Raw genomic sequence first — 15,766 nt, forward strand, 5'->3', positions numbered from 1 at the left:
CGCCTCCCCTCCCCGCTCGAAGCTGCCATGGCTCTGCGCGGTGACCATCCCATCTCGCCGGCGACCGAGGGGCGGTGACCACGGGAGATGCTGCAACTGGGGGCGACGGGGTGCTACCACAGCGACGCCTACCTCGCATGCATCGGAGCTCTGCCTACCTCGCCGGACCCAGCCACGCCGGAGCTGCAACCAGCCATGGCAGACTACACCCCCACGGCGATTTTTTTGCTGAAACCGGTTGTAGCAAATTCAATCGCAGGTGGTAGCAAAAATCTACTACGGTTGCAGCAAAACGGCGTCATCATCATCGCGGGGTCGCTACAACCGCAGGGATGGGCTATTGCATGGGGCGAAGCCGGTGAAGAGGATGGTCGCCGACGACTGGGACTGGGGCGACCAGCGACTAGGGCGGCCGGGAAAGACGGCCGACGAGGACGGCGACCAGGGACGAGGAGGGCAGGCGAGGGAGGAGCGGCGACGAGGGGGAACGCGGGCGGCCGGCGAGATGGGGTTCGCGAGAGGAAGAGGACGCACGTTACACGCTCGCAAGAGGAAGACGACTTGGTTGGATAAGAATCCAATGGCTCGGGACGGGCCGATCTGATGGCTAGAGTGCGACCGGCCGAAACGTCCAGCCGGCGCACCGGCGCCTAGCATCGCCCTTTTATTTTTGAGTTTCAATGGAATCAACCCATGCCTACTGGATCCTGTAAAAAGAAAAGCTAGTTGGATTCATCGGAATGAAATTCCAGTGGATGCAGACTTTTCTTCCTCCACCAGCTTAGGACGCGTACATCTTTTTTCTCTCAATGCCCCACCCCTTCTCCCTCTCTTCTCCTTCGGCAGCGACACCGTAGTGAGTCGTCTATCCTCATCTTCGAGAACGTCCTGGTTAGCCCTCGCAACGACGTCACTGTCTCGAGCTCGGCTGATGTTACCGTCAACACTTGAAAAAATTCTAGGCGGCAGATCAATTGCAAACGTGGTGAATAATTAGCAAAACAACTTGTTCATCACCAAAAAGGAAGAACAAGACGAAAAAAGATTGTATCTTTGTACACTGCCTGCTGGAATTTAGTCTATTTTGGACAGCCCAATAACTATTTCACAAATTCCTAATAAATCCTAGAGGCCCACTTAGCCCATTTGTGCAAGGCAGGGGATACTATAAAGTTTAGTCTCACATTGCTAGTTTAGTGGGAGTTGGACCTCCTTATAAGGAAGGTTCTTTCGCCACTTGTACGAGCATGAGAACAAGAGGGATATCCATGCGCGCTCCTTTGCCGCCCGCCGCGCCGCGCCGCGGGTTGCGGGAATGAGCCGAGCCGATATCTAAATTTTTGCCATGCACTACGGGTATACGAAAAGTCACACGGAAGCTGAAAAGATTTTTGCAAAGTGGAGTTCGAATGCGAACGGTGCAGCCCTTCGGCTGCTGGCTGTTCGCTTCGCCTCCGTCTCTTCGTTTCGCCTCCCGTCGCTGCCCTCTCGCCTCCTTCTCTTGCGCCTATGAAAGGGAGGTCGCTCCTCCCAAAGAGACACACCAGAACTACTCCTTTCCTCGTCATCGGTTCCATCTCTGAGCTGCTGCTGTCTTCCTCATCCCGGCTTGCGGCGTGCACCGCATGTCGGGACAGTAGGCCTCCGAGACCGCACTTTTTGAGTCCTGTACGGGAGAAGGGTGATAAGGTTTTTGGGGAGCGCTCTGCGCGACTACTGGCTTCTTCATCACGGACTCCGACGACTACTTCCCCGACAACGACTTCTTCCCCGACGTCGACTACCTCAGCAACGACATGGCTGGAGAGGATGTCGACCCCAAGTCCAGTGCTTCTTCTGCTGCTATCCCCTATGTGTTCTTCTTCTTTTTGTCAGATGTCCTGCCACAGTTCCTCGTACTAGTATTTGCCCTACATGTGTTAGGTTCTACTCCATATATGCAACATGATCTAGTGTCTGTCCTAGATGTGTTCAGTTCAAGTTCATATATGCAAATGCTATTTACTTTTCCTCCGTCAGGTTGCATGACTTGCTTTATCGCGGCTATATTAGTCATGCTTTATCTAATATTTTCTGTTAGTAAAATCATTTGGTAAATTGCTCATATTTCCAACACTGCCCAAGGGAATTGAACTAGGTAGACAAGCCGAGATCATCTCTTAGCTAGTTTGTCCAAGGGTCTAATAAAAAGAACACAGCTTCCATGGAAAGAGACTTCATGTTTTCTCAATGGACTGCCCAATAGTTAGTCTTGATTTTGGTGTCTACCTGATGGCCAACAACTTCTCAAAGCTAACTATAAGAAATACACAAAAACACAAATATAAAACTAGTACATACAAAAATCCAAGCATAGCCATGAACAAGAGATGGTAGTGCACTAATTTTCCAACGACCAAAACTTGGGTCAACTCCCTAAGAGCTTCTGTTTTTCGTTGTGATCCAAATGCTGCAGGTTGCAACAACCTCCATAAAAATACCAGAACCATGAGTAGTCTATCAATAAAGATTCGTTACTATCGCGAAGAAGATTCAACCGGTGTGGCAATAAAAATCAGAACAAAATTATACATGTGCCCAATTAGATTGACAAGGACTCTTCCAAGTCCACTTGATCGATTACCAATCAACCTCCCCCACAAGACTTGATCGAGAGTAGTTTCAGTTACATGTCACGTTTATAATCACGTCGCCGACATGCTTGAATCCCAACGGCGATAACAACAGATGCTTGCTTTGCTTGGCATTTTTCAGGAATAACGCATGCGGCGGTCGACTTGGTCCAGTCAATGAGTGTCGAACCACTTGTCTTGTTCTTCCAATTAGGACCACTCGTTTGAGCTCACTTCTTAACTCTATGGTTGCTCCGTACATGTACAATCGAAAAAAATCAACTGACACTGCAACTTCCTGGAAATTTGGCTACTCCTGGCAGCGAAATGGAGTGGTTTCTATTTTCTGTTCTTCCAATATGAGTGCGGTGCTCCTGCCCTCTTGCTGACTTTCGTCTGATGACGACAAAGAAGAAGAAGTTATTTTCAATTTTTTTTTAGGATAGTTATTTTGAATCTTTATTAGGTTCCTTGTGAAAAAAAAGTACTACGTAGACTTGCCGTGGGTGTACACATTTTCTACGATTTATCGTACGCTTTTCGGTAACATTCATTTCGTGGTATGTCGTGCACGTCAACTATAAGGTGTTTGTGACAATTTTATAAATCTCAAGACCGTCAACTCAGTCTCTCGAAGGTATTCATAAGACTAAGATGGGCGTAGGTGGGTTTATAAGAGTGAGTGTGCGTGTTAAGTAGTGTTAAGTGTATGTACTATGTTTCTAAAGTAAATAAATTATTGTGGTTATTAACAAAGGCTTTAGTCGAGCCCACTCTGAATTAAGAAATTCATCAGTAGGCAACTTAAAAAAATTCAGCAACCAACAAGAATTACAAGACCGACAAGTTACATAAAAAGCAGAAGAAAGCGGCAAAAGATACATAGTGCAATTTTAGCTTAGAGCCAAGTGATGACACTGACAAGAAAAATAAAGAAATAAAGTGCAGCGTGGAACACCACGTAAAAAATGTCCTGAAGGGAAGCTAACACCAAAGGACAAAGGGATACTCTGACAATCACCCGATTGGTCGCTCAGGCGATTCGGCGGCGAGGTCCATGCAATGCGTGTCCCCGTGGGCCTGTGCAGATGCGCCCCTCTTTTCCTCGTCTATCCTTATCTTTTCTTTCGCTCGACCCACCTTATCCGACCTCTGTTTTTTCTTCTCTCAATTCTTCAGTGCAGTTGGTCTTCTCCTCTCTTCGTTCCCTCCGGCTATGACCCAGAGCATCCTCCTCTTCTCTGTTTCCCTTCCCAATCCTTAGCCTTTCCTCCGCGCGAGAAGCATTGCTGCGAGAGGAGTCAGCTGCTGCAGGCGTCCATTAAATCTTCATGGGGTGCATTGACAGCTAAGACCGCAACACTATCATTGCAGAGGCCCACGTGTTTTGCAACGTCATGCAAATTGAAGATTACCGCAACATGATGCATCTTGTAATAGGTGACCGCAACATGATCCATGTTGCAAGGGATGACCAAAGGCTCTCGTGTTTTTCAACATTATGCAAGTTGGAGGTGATCATAACATGATCCATGTTGCAGTAGGTGACCAAGGTCCCTTGCAACACCATGCAAGCTAAGCTGAACGTGACCACATCATGGTCCATGTAGCAATGGATAACTGCAACATGATATGTGCTATGATGATCTGTCGGCTCCATGGAAAATATCCAAAGACACCCGGCTCGGTCGATCTTTGCCAAAATTAGCCGGCCGCTACGCATGGTCCAAGGACAAAAGGCTTGTTCTTTTTCAAGAATGACAAAGGACTCTCCCAAGTGTACTTAAACTGGTTTGAGATTACTGGATGACCGACCAATCTCCTACATGATTTGATCGAGAGCAGTTTCGATCATGCGTGACGTTGAAAAATGACGTCTGCCAACATGCTTGGGATCACGCTGGGATTGATGACATGCTCTGCATTTTACTAAAATAATAGACACATCACATGCGCCGGCCACGGTGGTCGCCTTAGTCCAGTCTAATGACTATTGATATTGTTCAAAGGAGAACCGATCTAATTTTTTTAACTCTATGATTGGATTGCTCTCTTTTTTTCTTTCCTTTTTGAAAGGTCAACCGCAGGCTAAACCATAAGGGCAACTTCGCAGCGAACCCTCAAACCGTCTGCAACCGTTCGGACCATGTGGTTCAAACGTGTTTTTCCATCCAACGCGATTCTGTAACGGTTTGGTGGCCGGTCCGGAGCTTCTTTTTCCGCAAATCGAAAGCAAACTAGAGGGCTTGCCGAAGACCAAACTGTTGGAATTTTGCTAGTAGGCCTTTGGCCCAAAGCCCAACTAAAATTCTGAAATTCTCTTGGCCCATTCATGCACACATGTGAGGGAGTGAGTGAGGCTAAAGTTTAGTCCCACCCCGGAAGTTGAGAGAGAGTTGCACCTCTTTATAAGGTGAGCTCTTCTACCACTTGTATGAGCATGAGAAGAGGAGACCTACACGCGCGCTCCTCCTCCTCGCTCGTCGTGCCGCGCCGCGCCGCGCCGCGCCGCGCCGCGGGTTGCGGGATTGAACCGAGCCGAGGACAGAGCTATGCCGCCGCTTCGTATGGTTTCTCACCACCGTTCCAGATCATTGCGCCGCCAAGCAAGTCTTCTCCATCCCTCCTTCCGGCATGCACCGCGAGAAGGGACAGTAGGCCTCCGGAACCCCGCCTTTCGTGATCCTGTACGGGAGAGGGGCGATCAGGTTTTTGGGGAGCGCACTCGCGCGACTGCTGGCAGCGACGACTTCGCGAACGACGACTTCTTCCCCGATATGGGCGACAACGTCCTCGACGACATGGGCGACAACGTCAACGCCGGCGGTGCTGCACCCGCTGCACCGTATGTGATTCTATCCTTCATGTTCGAGATCGTGGTAGAATTCATGCTTCTAGTATGTGCCCTAGATGTGATATGTTCATCTGCTATGCTAGTTCGCATGATTAGTTTAATCTCTGCTGCTGTGGTCATGATTTATCTTCTGTTTATTCGGATTAAATCTCGTAGTAATTTGCTCATATTTCCAACACAAACAACAACCATGTAGGACTCTGACACGTCGGCCCACCCAAAACCCCTTCGGGACCTGGTGTCTCTATTCTTTCCTCTTTCTCTACATTTGTTTTCTATCTTGCCGACACCGCCGCACCACCTTTCAGGCCGCTCAGGCCGCCTGCCAAACCCTTCCCGGAGCTCCGCGACCTCCACCACTACACCCAAGCTCCCACACCGCTTTCATCTCCATTGTCGGTCCACACCTCTCCTCCTCTTCCTCCGCACAGGTACCATCCGCCTCTATGGTACTCATCACGCCCGACAAGTGTTTGGTGAAATCCCCGTGCTAATTTTTATCCCTTTTTTTTTGAAGAAATGGATTTGGATATGCAGTACATATACGAGCACTACATTGATTCACCCGACAAGGATTTGATATGCGGTTATTTAGTGTTTGCGAGCTTTAAAAAAAGAGGCGGATGCTTACAGCTACGACTGGATGACCAGCGCCAGCATCGGTTTTTGAGGATTGGTCCCCATCGATCTGCGGACATATGTGATTTGAATATGCCCTTAACATCACCTTGCATCTACAATTGAAGAAAATCAAGAGAGATCGCAACTTCCTGGAAATTTTTGGCTACACTTGATGGCGAAGGCGCGACGCGGAATCGTTCCTATTTTACTGGTTTGAGATGGGAAGAGGAGAAGTTCTTCTTAATTCAAAAATAGAATACAGTTACAGTGCTCCTGTCCTGATCTTGACAAGTTTCGTCGAAAAAAGAAGTTATTTCAATCTCTATCAGTACATGCAGAGTATACCATACTACTCGTATTTAACAGCTAATAACTTGAGTACATGCATGTATCCATTGCATTCTCCAAGAGGCGTCCGGCAGCATGAGGGCGACCAGTCTACTGCGGTTGCTCTTGATCTGCTTCTACCTCCTTTCGATCCACACCTTCGCCGCCGCCGGTGTTGGTGACAAGCTCGAGAAGGGCCAGAACCTCACCGACGGCGACACGCTCGTCTCAGCAGGGGGCTCCTTCACCCTCGGGTTCTTCTCTCCCGGGGCGTCCACCAAGAGGTACCTCGGCATATGGTTCTCCGTGTCCAACGGCACGGCCGTCTGCTGGGTTGCCAACCGCGACCAACCTCTGGTCGACAAGTCCGGCATGCTGGTGCTCAACGACCTCGGCAGCCTCGTTCTGTTAGATGGCTCCCGCCGGACGGTCTGGTCTTCAGACTTCTCCGGCGGCGCTTCTGCGGTGGTGGCGCAGCTTCTCGTGTCCGGCAACCTGGTCGTACACAATGGCAGCAGCGACGCCTCCCTGTGGCAGTCGTTCGACCATCCGTCGGACACCTTGCTACCTGACATGAAGCTGGGCAAGAACCGCTGGACCGGAGCCGAGTGGCAGCTCACGTCGTGGCGCTCGGCCGACGACCCGGCTCCGGGGGACTACCGCCGCACGCTGGAAACCGAGGGGTTACCGGAGCTCGTCGTGTGGCGAGGCAACGTCAAGACGTACCGCACGGGCCCGTGGAACGGGCTCTACTTCAACGGCGTCCCGGAGGTGTCGGCGTACGCGGGCAAGTACCCTCTGCGGGCGACGACGAGCCCGTGGGAGACCACCTACGGGTACACCGCCGCGCCCGGCGCGCCGCTGACCCGCGTCGTGGTGAACCACACCGGCAAGGCGGAGCGGTGGGAGTGGGACGCGAGCAGCTGGGCGTGGACTCGCATATTCCAGGGGCCGAGGGACCCGTGCGACGAGTATGGGAGATGCGGGCCGTTCGGCCTCTGCGACCCCGAGGCGGCATCGTCGGGGTTCTGCGGCTGCGTCGAGGGCTTCAGCTTCAGCAGCCCTCCCGCCACGACCCCGCCGGCGCAGGAGGTGAAGGGTACCACCTGCAGAAGACACGCAGCGCTGGACTGTGCCGGCGGCACTACGACGGACGGCTTCGCGGTGGTGCGGGGGGTGAAGCTTCCTGACACGCAGAACGCGTCGGTGGACATGGGCGTCACGCTGGAGGAGTGCAGGGCGAGGTGCTTCGCCAACTGCTCGTGCTTGGCCTATGCCGCCGCCGACACCAGAGGAGGCGGCGATGGTTCCGGCTGCGTCATGTGGACGGATGCCATCGTTGATCTTCGTCTCGTTGACATGGGGCAGAATCTCTACCTGAGGTTGTCAAAATCAGAACTTGGTATGTACAGAATCTCTACACTCGCCGTGCATTTTTTTCGTTGTCTTTGACAAAAAGTTAACTGACTAGATTTAGGCTCTGTTTGATAGCAAAGTACTAAAAAAACCAAAGTATCAAAAACGACAGTAATTTAGCATGCATGTACAAAATACCATGGTTTTAATATAACAAAGTTTTTAAATTATTCACAATGCAGAGGACCTGTTTAGTTACACCTCGTAATGCTGTGAAATTTACTAGCTAACTGTTGATCGTGCATCCATTAGTAGCTAGTAGCTAGCAATTGCTTTTAGCGGTGATTAAGAGAGATGAGATCGCCTCTCCGGACCTTGGCTGATCTCTAAAGGATAGCTATGGATTGCTTCGGATCCTTTCTATGATCAACGTATCTAGCCTAGCTATCTCATTCGCATTAGGGAACACGCAGGACAGGGGATCGAGCGGCGGCTTGATAGCCAGATGAGTTTGTTGAGAATATCTAGCGATCAACTCGTTTCTTTCGCTTGCTCTGTCAAAAAAAGAGGTCTAGGGCTCTTTTTATTATGCAGAGAAATTACTACAGTTTTGTAAATACTTTAGTTTTAATAACACAGTTTTTGGCGTTAGCCAAACAGGTCGTAGTAAATAAAACCGTGGTATCTAAAAAAACTGTAGTATTCTTAAAATACTTAGAGAATACTTTGCAATCCTCATAGAAGTATTGGACAAACAATTTTCTTTAAATAAGTTGACAAAAAAAATCATTGTTTTGATTTTGCAATACCCACTCAACTGATCGACTTAATTATAAATACTCATTCACGAATCACGATCATTTATTGCAGTGTACTGTACACATCCGGAAGTCTGATAAGATTGTTGTGAGAGTTGAATTACAAAAAAAATCGCAAAAAAAAAGAATTACAAATTTTTATTTTCACCTGCCTAACAAATAGAAAATTTGACAAATATATATTATCTGCTTTTAAATTTTGTTTCTCTTTTACTTCTAGTCATGCCCATATAATTTGCCGTATTTTATTATGTGTAAGCTCACTCGGATGCCACAACATAAAATATTGTTGAAATAATAACTATATTAATTCCAATTTGAAATTTCATTTGTAATGGATTCTAAGTCTGTATAAGTGCTTAGTTGCATTCTGATCTTTCTCTTTTGCTACGATAACAGATGACCATAAAAAGTTTCCTGTTCTACTCGTTGCCATACCTTTAGCTTCCATTGTTATTATTCTACTGGTCGTCTTTGCGATTTGGTGGAGAAGGAAGCACACAATCATAGGTAAATTCTGCTCTAGTGGCTCAATTTTACTATTATTTTGCATGAAGCAGAAATAAGGAAATGCATGGTTAATTACATGCAATGTTGTAATGTATATAAGCTCTTGCCAGGTGCTATTCCTCAGAGCCATGCCATGGCCGTTCCCTTAGTTAGTCTAGCTATTATAAAGGATGTCACTGGAAATTTCTCAGAAAGCAATATGATCTGCCAGGGTGGATTTAGCATCGTTTACAAGGTTCGTCATTTTCTATCGAAGATATGTCTTTGGTTATGAGATGGTGTATGCTATGATGTGTGGGTGTGTCTGTTTTGTACTCTCCAAGAAACAGATGATTCTTTCGTTTGTTGTGGCATTTCCATATAGAAAAGTATCCGTTGACAAATTCATTTCTGACATCTAAAACTCCAAAATCATTAGGGGCAGCTGCCTGAAGGAAGAACAATTGCTGTCAAGAGGCTTAAGCAGTCGGTGCTCACCACAAAAGGCAAGAAAGATTTTGCAAGAGAAGTGGAGGTGATGGCTGGGCTCCGGCACGGTAGTCTTGTCCGTCTCCTTGCCTACTGCAACGAAGGCAAGGAGCGGATACTCATCTACGAATACATGCAGAACAAGAGCCTAAACGTCCACATTTTCGGTACTCGCTACTTGCTGGAACAAAAGTGTTTTCTCAAGTTGCTACTTTCTCATGTAGGAATACCAACAGGACCACCATATATATGGTGGGGAAGCTCCTCAAGTTTTCTCTCATATGTTTGTATCTAATGAATGCATATTTGACATTGACAGGCAATGTTAACCTTCGCGCCTCACTGAACTGCGCAAGGAGACTGGAATTAATCCAAGGGATTGCGCATGGCATTGCATACCTACACGGAGGATCCGGTGACAATGTTATCCATAGGGATCTCAAGCCAGGCAACATTCTGCTAGATGATGAATGGAAGCCTAAAATTGCAGACTTTGGAACTGCCAAGTTGTTCGCTGTGGATCAGATCGGGCCTGATCAAACAATTGTAGTTTCACCGTAAGTAAAAAAATGCAAGCATCCCCAATAGGATCTTTGTTTCTCCATTCAAATTGAGTGGAATCAACTCAATACATATATCCTGATATTATTGAGTTTCTTGAAGGGGGTATGCAGCACCGGAGTATGCGCGGCAAGGGAACATGACACTTAAGTGTGACGTCTATAGTTTCGGAGTTATTCTCTTGGAGACACTCAGTGGGCGGCGAAGGAACGGTGGCATGCAAGGCCTCCTTTCGCATGTAAGTGCTACTATCTCACAAATGCATCTGCACCTTATAATTGGTCGATACACATAATTCCTTTTCTTCTTGAGATGAAGCATCAAGCATAAACATGTTATAAAAGATTATCCACATATAATCTTACGGTAGTTCGCGAATCTCCTATTGCAGGCCTGGGGATTGTGGGAGATGAACATGATCGCAGAACTTCTGGACACAACAATGGTGCCACTCTTCGAGTCTGAGCCCGAGCTCTTGTCCAAGCTGACACGATGCATCCAGATTGGGCTCCTCTGCGTCCAGGAAACTCCCTGTGACAGGCCGACCATGTCCTCCGTTGTTTCCATGTTGACGAGCATGACATCGCAAATCGATCGGCCAAGAAGAAGGCCACCATTGGATTGCGAAGGATTTGTGGCTTCAGATTCATCACATGGGCTCGAGACCGAACTCTTGATCCCAACTACGATTGATTTGACGTAGGACCGGGTCGGACCAGCTGTTGCCTCCTTGTTAGCAACCGATTTAACTAAAATTCTAGGTCTTTGTTCCGTGGTCTTTTTGGGTACGCGCGGTACATAATAAGTTCTTAAGCTTTCTATAAAAATGTCGGTCTTTCCTTGTGACTGATGTTACTATGTCATGAGTGGATGGACTCAGGCTGTAGGTGGAGGTGGGATCAAGTGGGACTAAATAGCCCATCCCACTTAGGGTAGCAAAGGAAAATACGTCTCGTACCCTTCTAGGGTTTCTCTCTCTCCATGGCGGCGACCGAGGAGATCACGTACCCTTCTAGGGTCATGAGTGGATCGGACTCTCGGGCGATCCTGATCCCAGGCGAGGCATCTGGCAATATAGTAGGAGATCATCTAGGGGAGGAACCAAACCCTAGGGAGGCGAGGGGCGATGTCGAGGGTAAACTCATCTACCTCGAGAGTTGGCGGCGGCAAGGACACGATGGCGGGGGGATTGGAAGTGGAAGCGGAGGTGGAGGCGGCGGAGGTAGCTGAAGGGAGTAGATCAGACCGGGAGGAATCACTAGATGAGAAGTTGAGGTACCTGAATCTCAGGGAAGAAGAGGAAGAAGATGTGGTACTAGAGGAAGACTTCGAGGAGCTAGAGAAGGATGCAGAATTCATGGCGCTAGCCCGGGTTCACACATCAAGAAAATTCAGTCACGGGGCCTTCTATGGAACAATGAGATCAGCGTGGAATCTTGCACAGGAAGTAGAATTCAGAGCCACAGAAGATAACTTGTTCTCTGTACAGATTGCTTGCTTGGCGGATTGGGAAAGAGTCATGCAGGACGGGCCTTGGATCTTCCGAAACTGCCTGGTGTTGCTTGCTCCATATGATGGATGGTCCAAACCAGGCGAAGTGGAGCTGAATACGTACCAGGTGTGGGTGAGGGTGATGGGACTGAAGGAGAAGATGAGGAGTGCGAATATTGCTCGTCAGTTGGCAATGAAGGCAGGTACTGTGGAAAGAGTTGATGAACGAACCGTGAAGGGCCAGGGCGGGGGCATCAGAGTACGCATAACATTGGATGTACGCAAACCCCTTACAAGATGTGCTAGTCTAACTCTGAGGATGAAGAAGGTGTATTTTCCGTTTGAGTATGAAAATATGTCATGGTTTTGTGGGGTTTGTGGCTTTGTGGGTCATGTGGCAAAAGAACATGGTAATGGGGTGCATGAGGAGTCGGCCATTATCTATCCTATAACCTTGATTGCGCCTGAGTTCAGAAGGGAGGATCAGAGCTGGCAGGCTGGCTTAAATGGCAGAGGAGGGGGTAGTAGAATGGGAGGAGGTGGTAGGGGTGGTTTTGCGGCAGGCCCAGAACCTAGTGGAGGGAGGAAGGAGAAGGATGATTTGAGCAACTCGGAGAGTAGCCCTTTGAAATATACGGATGATCACTCGCAAACTTCGAGTGCCCTCAAGAGAAGGCTCGAATTCACAGAGAAGGGGAAGGGGAACTAGCTGGCCCTGACACAGGGCAAAGGAGAAGATGGAATAATTTCTGGAAGAGGAACTGAGACGGAGGACGGGGGGAAGAGCAAGACAGTACATCACAAGATTCGAAACGGCGCAAAGCAGATCATAGTATGGACATGAACTTGGCAACATTGGCGGCCTCCCAGGAGGAGGACCGCCACGCCCAATGATTCTCCTAGGGTGGAACTGCCGCGGGACGCGTCAGTCCCGGGCAGGTAGAGCACTCCTGGATGTTCAGAAGTGCTACAAACCAGATGTGTTATTTCTATCAAAAACTCATTTGTCTGACGCAAGGGCCGAACGGTTGATGAGAAAGCTAGGGTGCCAGGAGAGGCTGGTTAACCCGAGTGGTGGTAGGGCGGGAGGCTTACTGATGATGTGGAGAAACGGAGTGTCTGTCACAAAACATGGGGCAACTGCAAACTTCATTGATGTAACAATAGATGACGCGAGAAAATGGAGGTGTACAGGCTTCTATGGTGAGCCGGCAAAAGAAAATAAACATAAATCATGGGAGTACTTGCGTGCACTGCACCAACTGAGAGATGAACCATGGATAGCATTTGGAGATTTTAATGAGATACTATTTATGCATGAGAAGGAAGGTGGAGCAGCTAGAGAGCAACGATCCATGCAAGCATTCAGAGACGCTCTTTCTGATTGTGAGCTGGAGGATATGGGAGCGATGGGGGACGTTTATACGTGGAGCAGAGGACCGATCAAGGAAAGGCTTGATCGAGCAATTTGTAACTCAACATGGAGTCAACTTTTCCCTCATGCGGGGGTCATTAACGGGGAGATGACTAAATCTAACCATCGGCCGTTGGTGATTGATACTGACCAATATGCACAGGCCAACCGGTCTCCTAGCTCAATGAGGAGATTTGAGGGAAGATGGCTTAAGGAGGAAACAGTCGAGGAGGTGGTCCGAACGGCTTGGATGAAGGCGTCGCTGTTAGGCCTCGGTCCGTTCAAACAAAAAGTTGATTCAGTTCATGTGGAACTGCATAAATGGGACAAAGAGACACTAGTGCAGAACCGAGCAATAGCACCGGTTCGTAAGGCCCTTTAGTGCCGGTTCGGTAACCGGCACTAAAGTGTGGGCACTAAAGCCCCCCCCCCCTTAGTACCGGTTCAGCATGAACCGGTGCTAAAGGGCAATCACGTGGCACGAGCCAGCTCCGTGGGCACGTAGGACATTAGTACCGGTTGGTAACACCAACCGGTACTAAATGTTTGGGTGTGTTTTGGTTTTATTTTTTATTTTTACTTTAATTTTGTGTTTTTAATTTAATTTAGTGATTGTTTTACATTATAATGAGTTGTTAAATCATTAGGTGAATGTATCGCAGATTAGTTTGACTGGATGCATGTGGATCCTAGCTAAGTCATCAAGTATATGTCATATCCATATTATATATACTTGATCACCTAATTAAGTGATCAAGGTAATATGGATATGGCATATACTTGATCACTTAGCTAGAATCCATCCAGTTGAAACTAATCTGCGGTTTCTTTCATATAAATGATATAATAACTCATCATCATCATCATCATCATCATCATATTAATATAAAAACTCTTGCATCATATATATCATCACCAACACTAGCTTAAAGAAGAAACATTCACTTGTACCAGAAGCAAAGATATCATCGAGTTCAACATGGTAATGATATTATAAGCGTTCATAACACCACAAAACAAAATCACTCTTTGAGATTAAGTTCAGGACGAAGAACACGGACATGAGAGGACTAGTACTAAGAGCATGAACTAGCTAATTAATCACTCATGCTGCTCTATCTCAGGTAAAATAGCATAGAACATGTATAGCTTTCCTGATTCATCATATTGGAGCATGTAGATGAACTTGTCTCCTAATCGTGGGTTGCGCTTCTGATTGCTGCCCCCTAGTACTTCTCTGCGATCGTTCACAATTTTGCTTCAGTCTTTTACTATTAAGCATTCATCGCTATTAGAGATCCTGAATGCACTAAAGTGCATTGTAGGATATCTTGGCCGTAAGCTAACAATATTCATGGTACCTTTAGTCTCGATCCAATCAGGCACAACATTCATCGGGAGTCCCTTGTTGAAGAACATCATATAGTAACATACTTAGCAATGAAGTTTAGCTTAAAAAATAATGTATGCAAAAGATGCACTGAGGAGAAATAGTAGAAATCTTACCATCTTTCCTTAATATATGTGACCGTAGTTTAGTACGAACACTATTGGTCGCACGTTTTGAGTACTAACATTTTTAAGTGCAGGAAAATAATTTGTCTTGACAGCATCAAGATCCTCAAGTCATGAAACGTAATGACTTGTCTCCTCGCAGTTTAGTTTAGCCCCGGGACAGTGGACGGTCCTGTCTACCAAACACCGGACATGTTTGCTTGATTGGAAATAAGCTGTCAATATAAATTGAGATCTATTAATTCAACTGGTTCAAATAATCTCATATCGAAGACATAAATATGGTTGAGAAACTCACATAATGGTAGAACTGGAGGCGTCTGCACATCGACCCAGATGTCTCTATTACCTTCAATATCATCTTCCGGATGAATATCAAAGGTGATAACCATATTAGGCTCAAATGCATAAGCCTTGCATAGTGTTTGCCAAGTTTTGCATTCAAAATAGGTGTATGTGTCTGCATTGTATAATTTGACGTTGAAGGTATAACCATGCTCGGTCTTCAAGTAAACTCTTTTTACCTCCATAGTTTCGTTAGGACTGAAACCTATCTTATCCAAGACAAAAATTCTTGCATGGCAGAGGATACGCTACTAGAATAGTGAAAAATTAAAATTAAAAGTTGAAGCAAATGAAGCATAAGTCATGCTTAATTATGAAAAAAGACTTGTCGTTATGACTTACTGTATCCACTTCAAAGTTCTCATCTAGCTTGATGGTGAAGCGTCTATCATCAACTAGAAAATTTCTGCCGCACAGGCCGCGCTGGTCTTCGCAGTATTCACACATAATGAAACCGTGTTCGTCGTCAGACGACATTCCTATGTTCATAGGTGAAACATTAAACACTTATTAGTTCTATTAATTCAACTAATTCTGTTAATTCAACTAGTTCAACTAATTAATTCAACTAATTAATTCAACTAATTCAACTAAGCACTTACGAAAAATATACCTAAATAAAGTAGCTCAACTAATTCAACTAACTAGTTCATATATAGGTGAAACATATGTTCTTACTAATCTCATATAACTAAATTAAATATATATCTAACATATAATTTATATCTAATTCATCTAACATTTGACATTAATATCTAACATATGTTCATATATAGGTGAAACATATGTTCTTACTAAAATAAAGTAGGTAGTTCTATATAGTAATATTTTGATTAGATCATAAAATCTCATATACCTAACTTTTCTTGCTAAA

At 46.5% G+C, this 15,766-nt stretch overlaps 1 protein-coding gene across 1 annotated transcript; it reads left to right on the forward strand.

The window, feature by feature from the left end:
* Nucleotides 1–6,510: 6,510 nt before the first annotated feature.
* Nucleotides 6,511–10,953, forward strand: LOC119352279 (receptor-like serine/threonine-protein kinase SD1-8). Its single transcript, XM_037618966.1, has 7 exons — nucleotides 6,511–7,816; nucleotides 8,988–9,098; nucleotides 9,209–9,333; nucleotides 9,517–9,733; nucleotides 9,886–10,123; nucleotides 10,230–10,365; nucleotides 10,519–10,953. Exons 1-7 carry the CDS (start codon nucleotides 6,511–6,513, stop codon nucleotides 10,828–10,830), a joined length of 2,445 nt encoding a protein of 814 aa, XP_037474863.1. The 3' UTR covers nucleotides 10,831–10,953.
* The last annotated feature ends 4,813 nt before the right edge of the window (nucleotides 10,954–15,766 follow it).

The sequence above is a fragment of the Triticum dicoccoides genome, chromosome 2A, assembly GCF_002162155.2.
Source record: "Triticum dicoccoides isolate Atlit2015 ecotype Zavitan chromosome 2A, WEW_v2.0, whole genome shotgun sequence".
Classification (NCBI taxonomy): domain Eukaryota; kingdom Viridiplantae; phylum Streptophyta; class Magnoliopsida; order Poales; family Poaceae; genus Triticum; species Triticum dicoccoides.

Bases quoted from the DNA above. Each gene is read 5' to 3' on its own strand.
- LOC119352279 (XM_037618966.1), top strand. From the start codon at position 6,511: ATGAGGGCGACCAGTCTACTGCGGTTGCTCTTGATCTGCTTCTACCTC. The intron at 10,124-10,229 runs GTAAGTAAAAAA...AGTTTCTTGAAG, and splicing joins CAAACAATTGTAGTTTCACC to GGGGTATGCAGCACCGGAGT. The intron at 10,366-10,518 runs GTAAGTGCTACT...CTCCTATTGCAG, and splicing joins TGCAAGGCCTCCTTTCGCAT to GCCTGGGGATTGTGGGAGAT.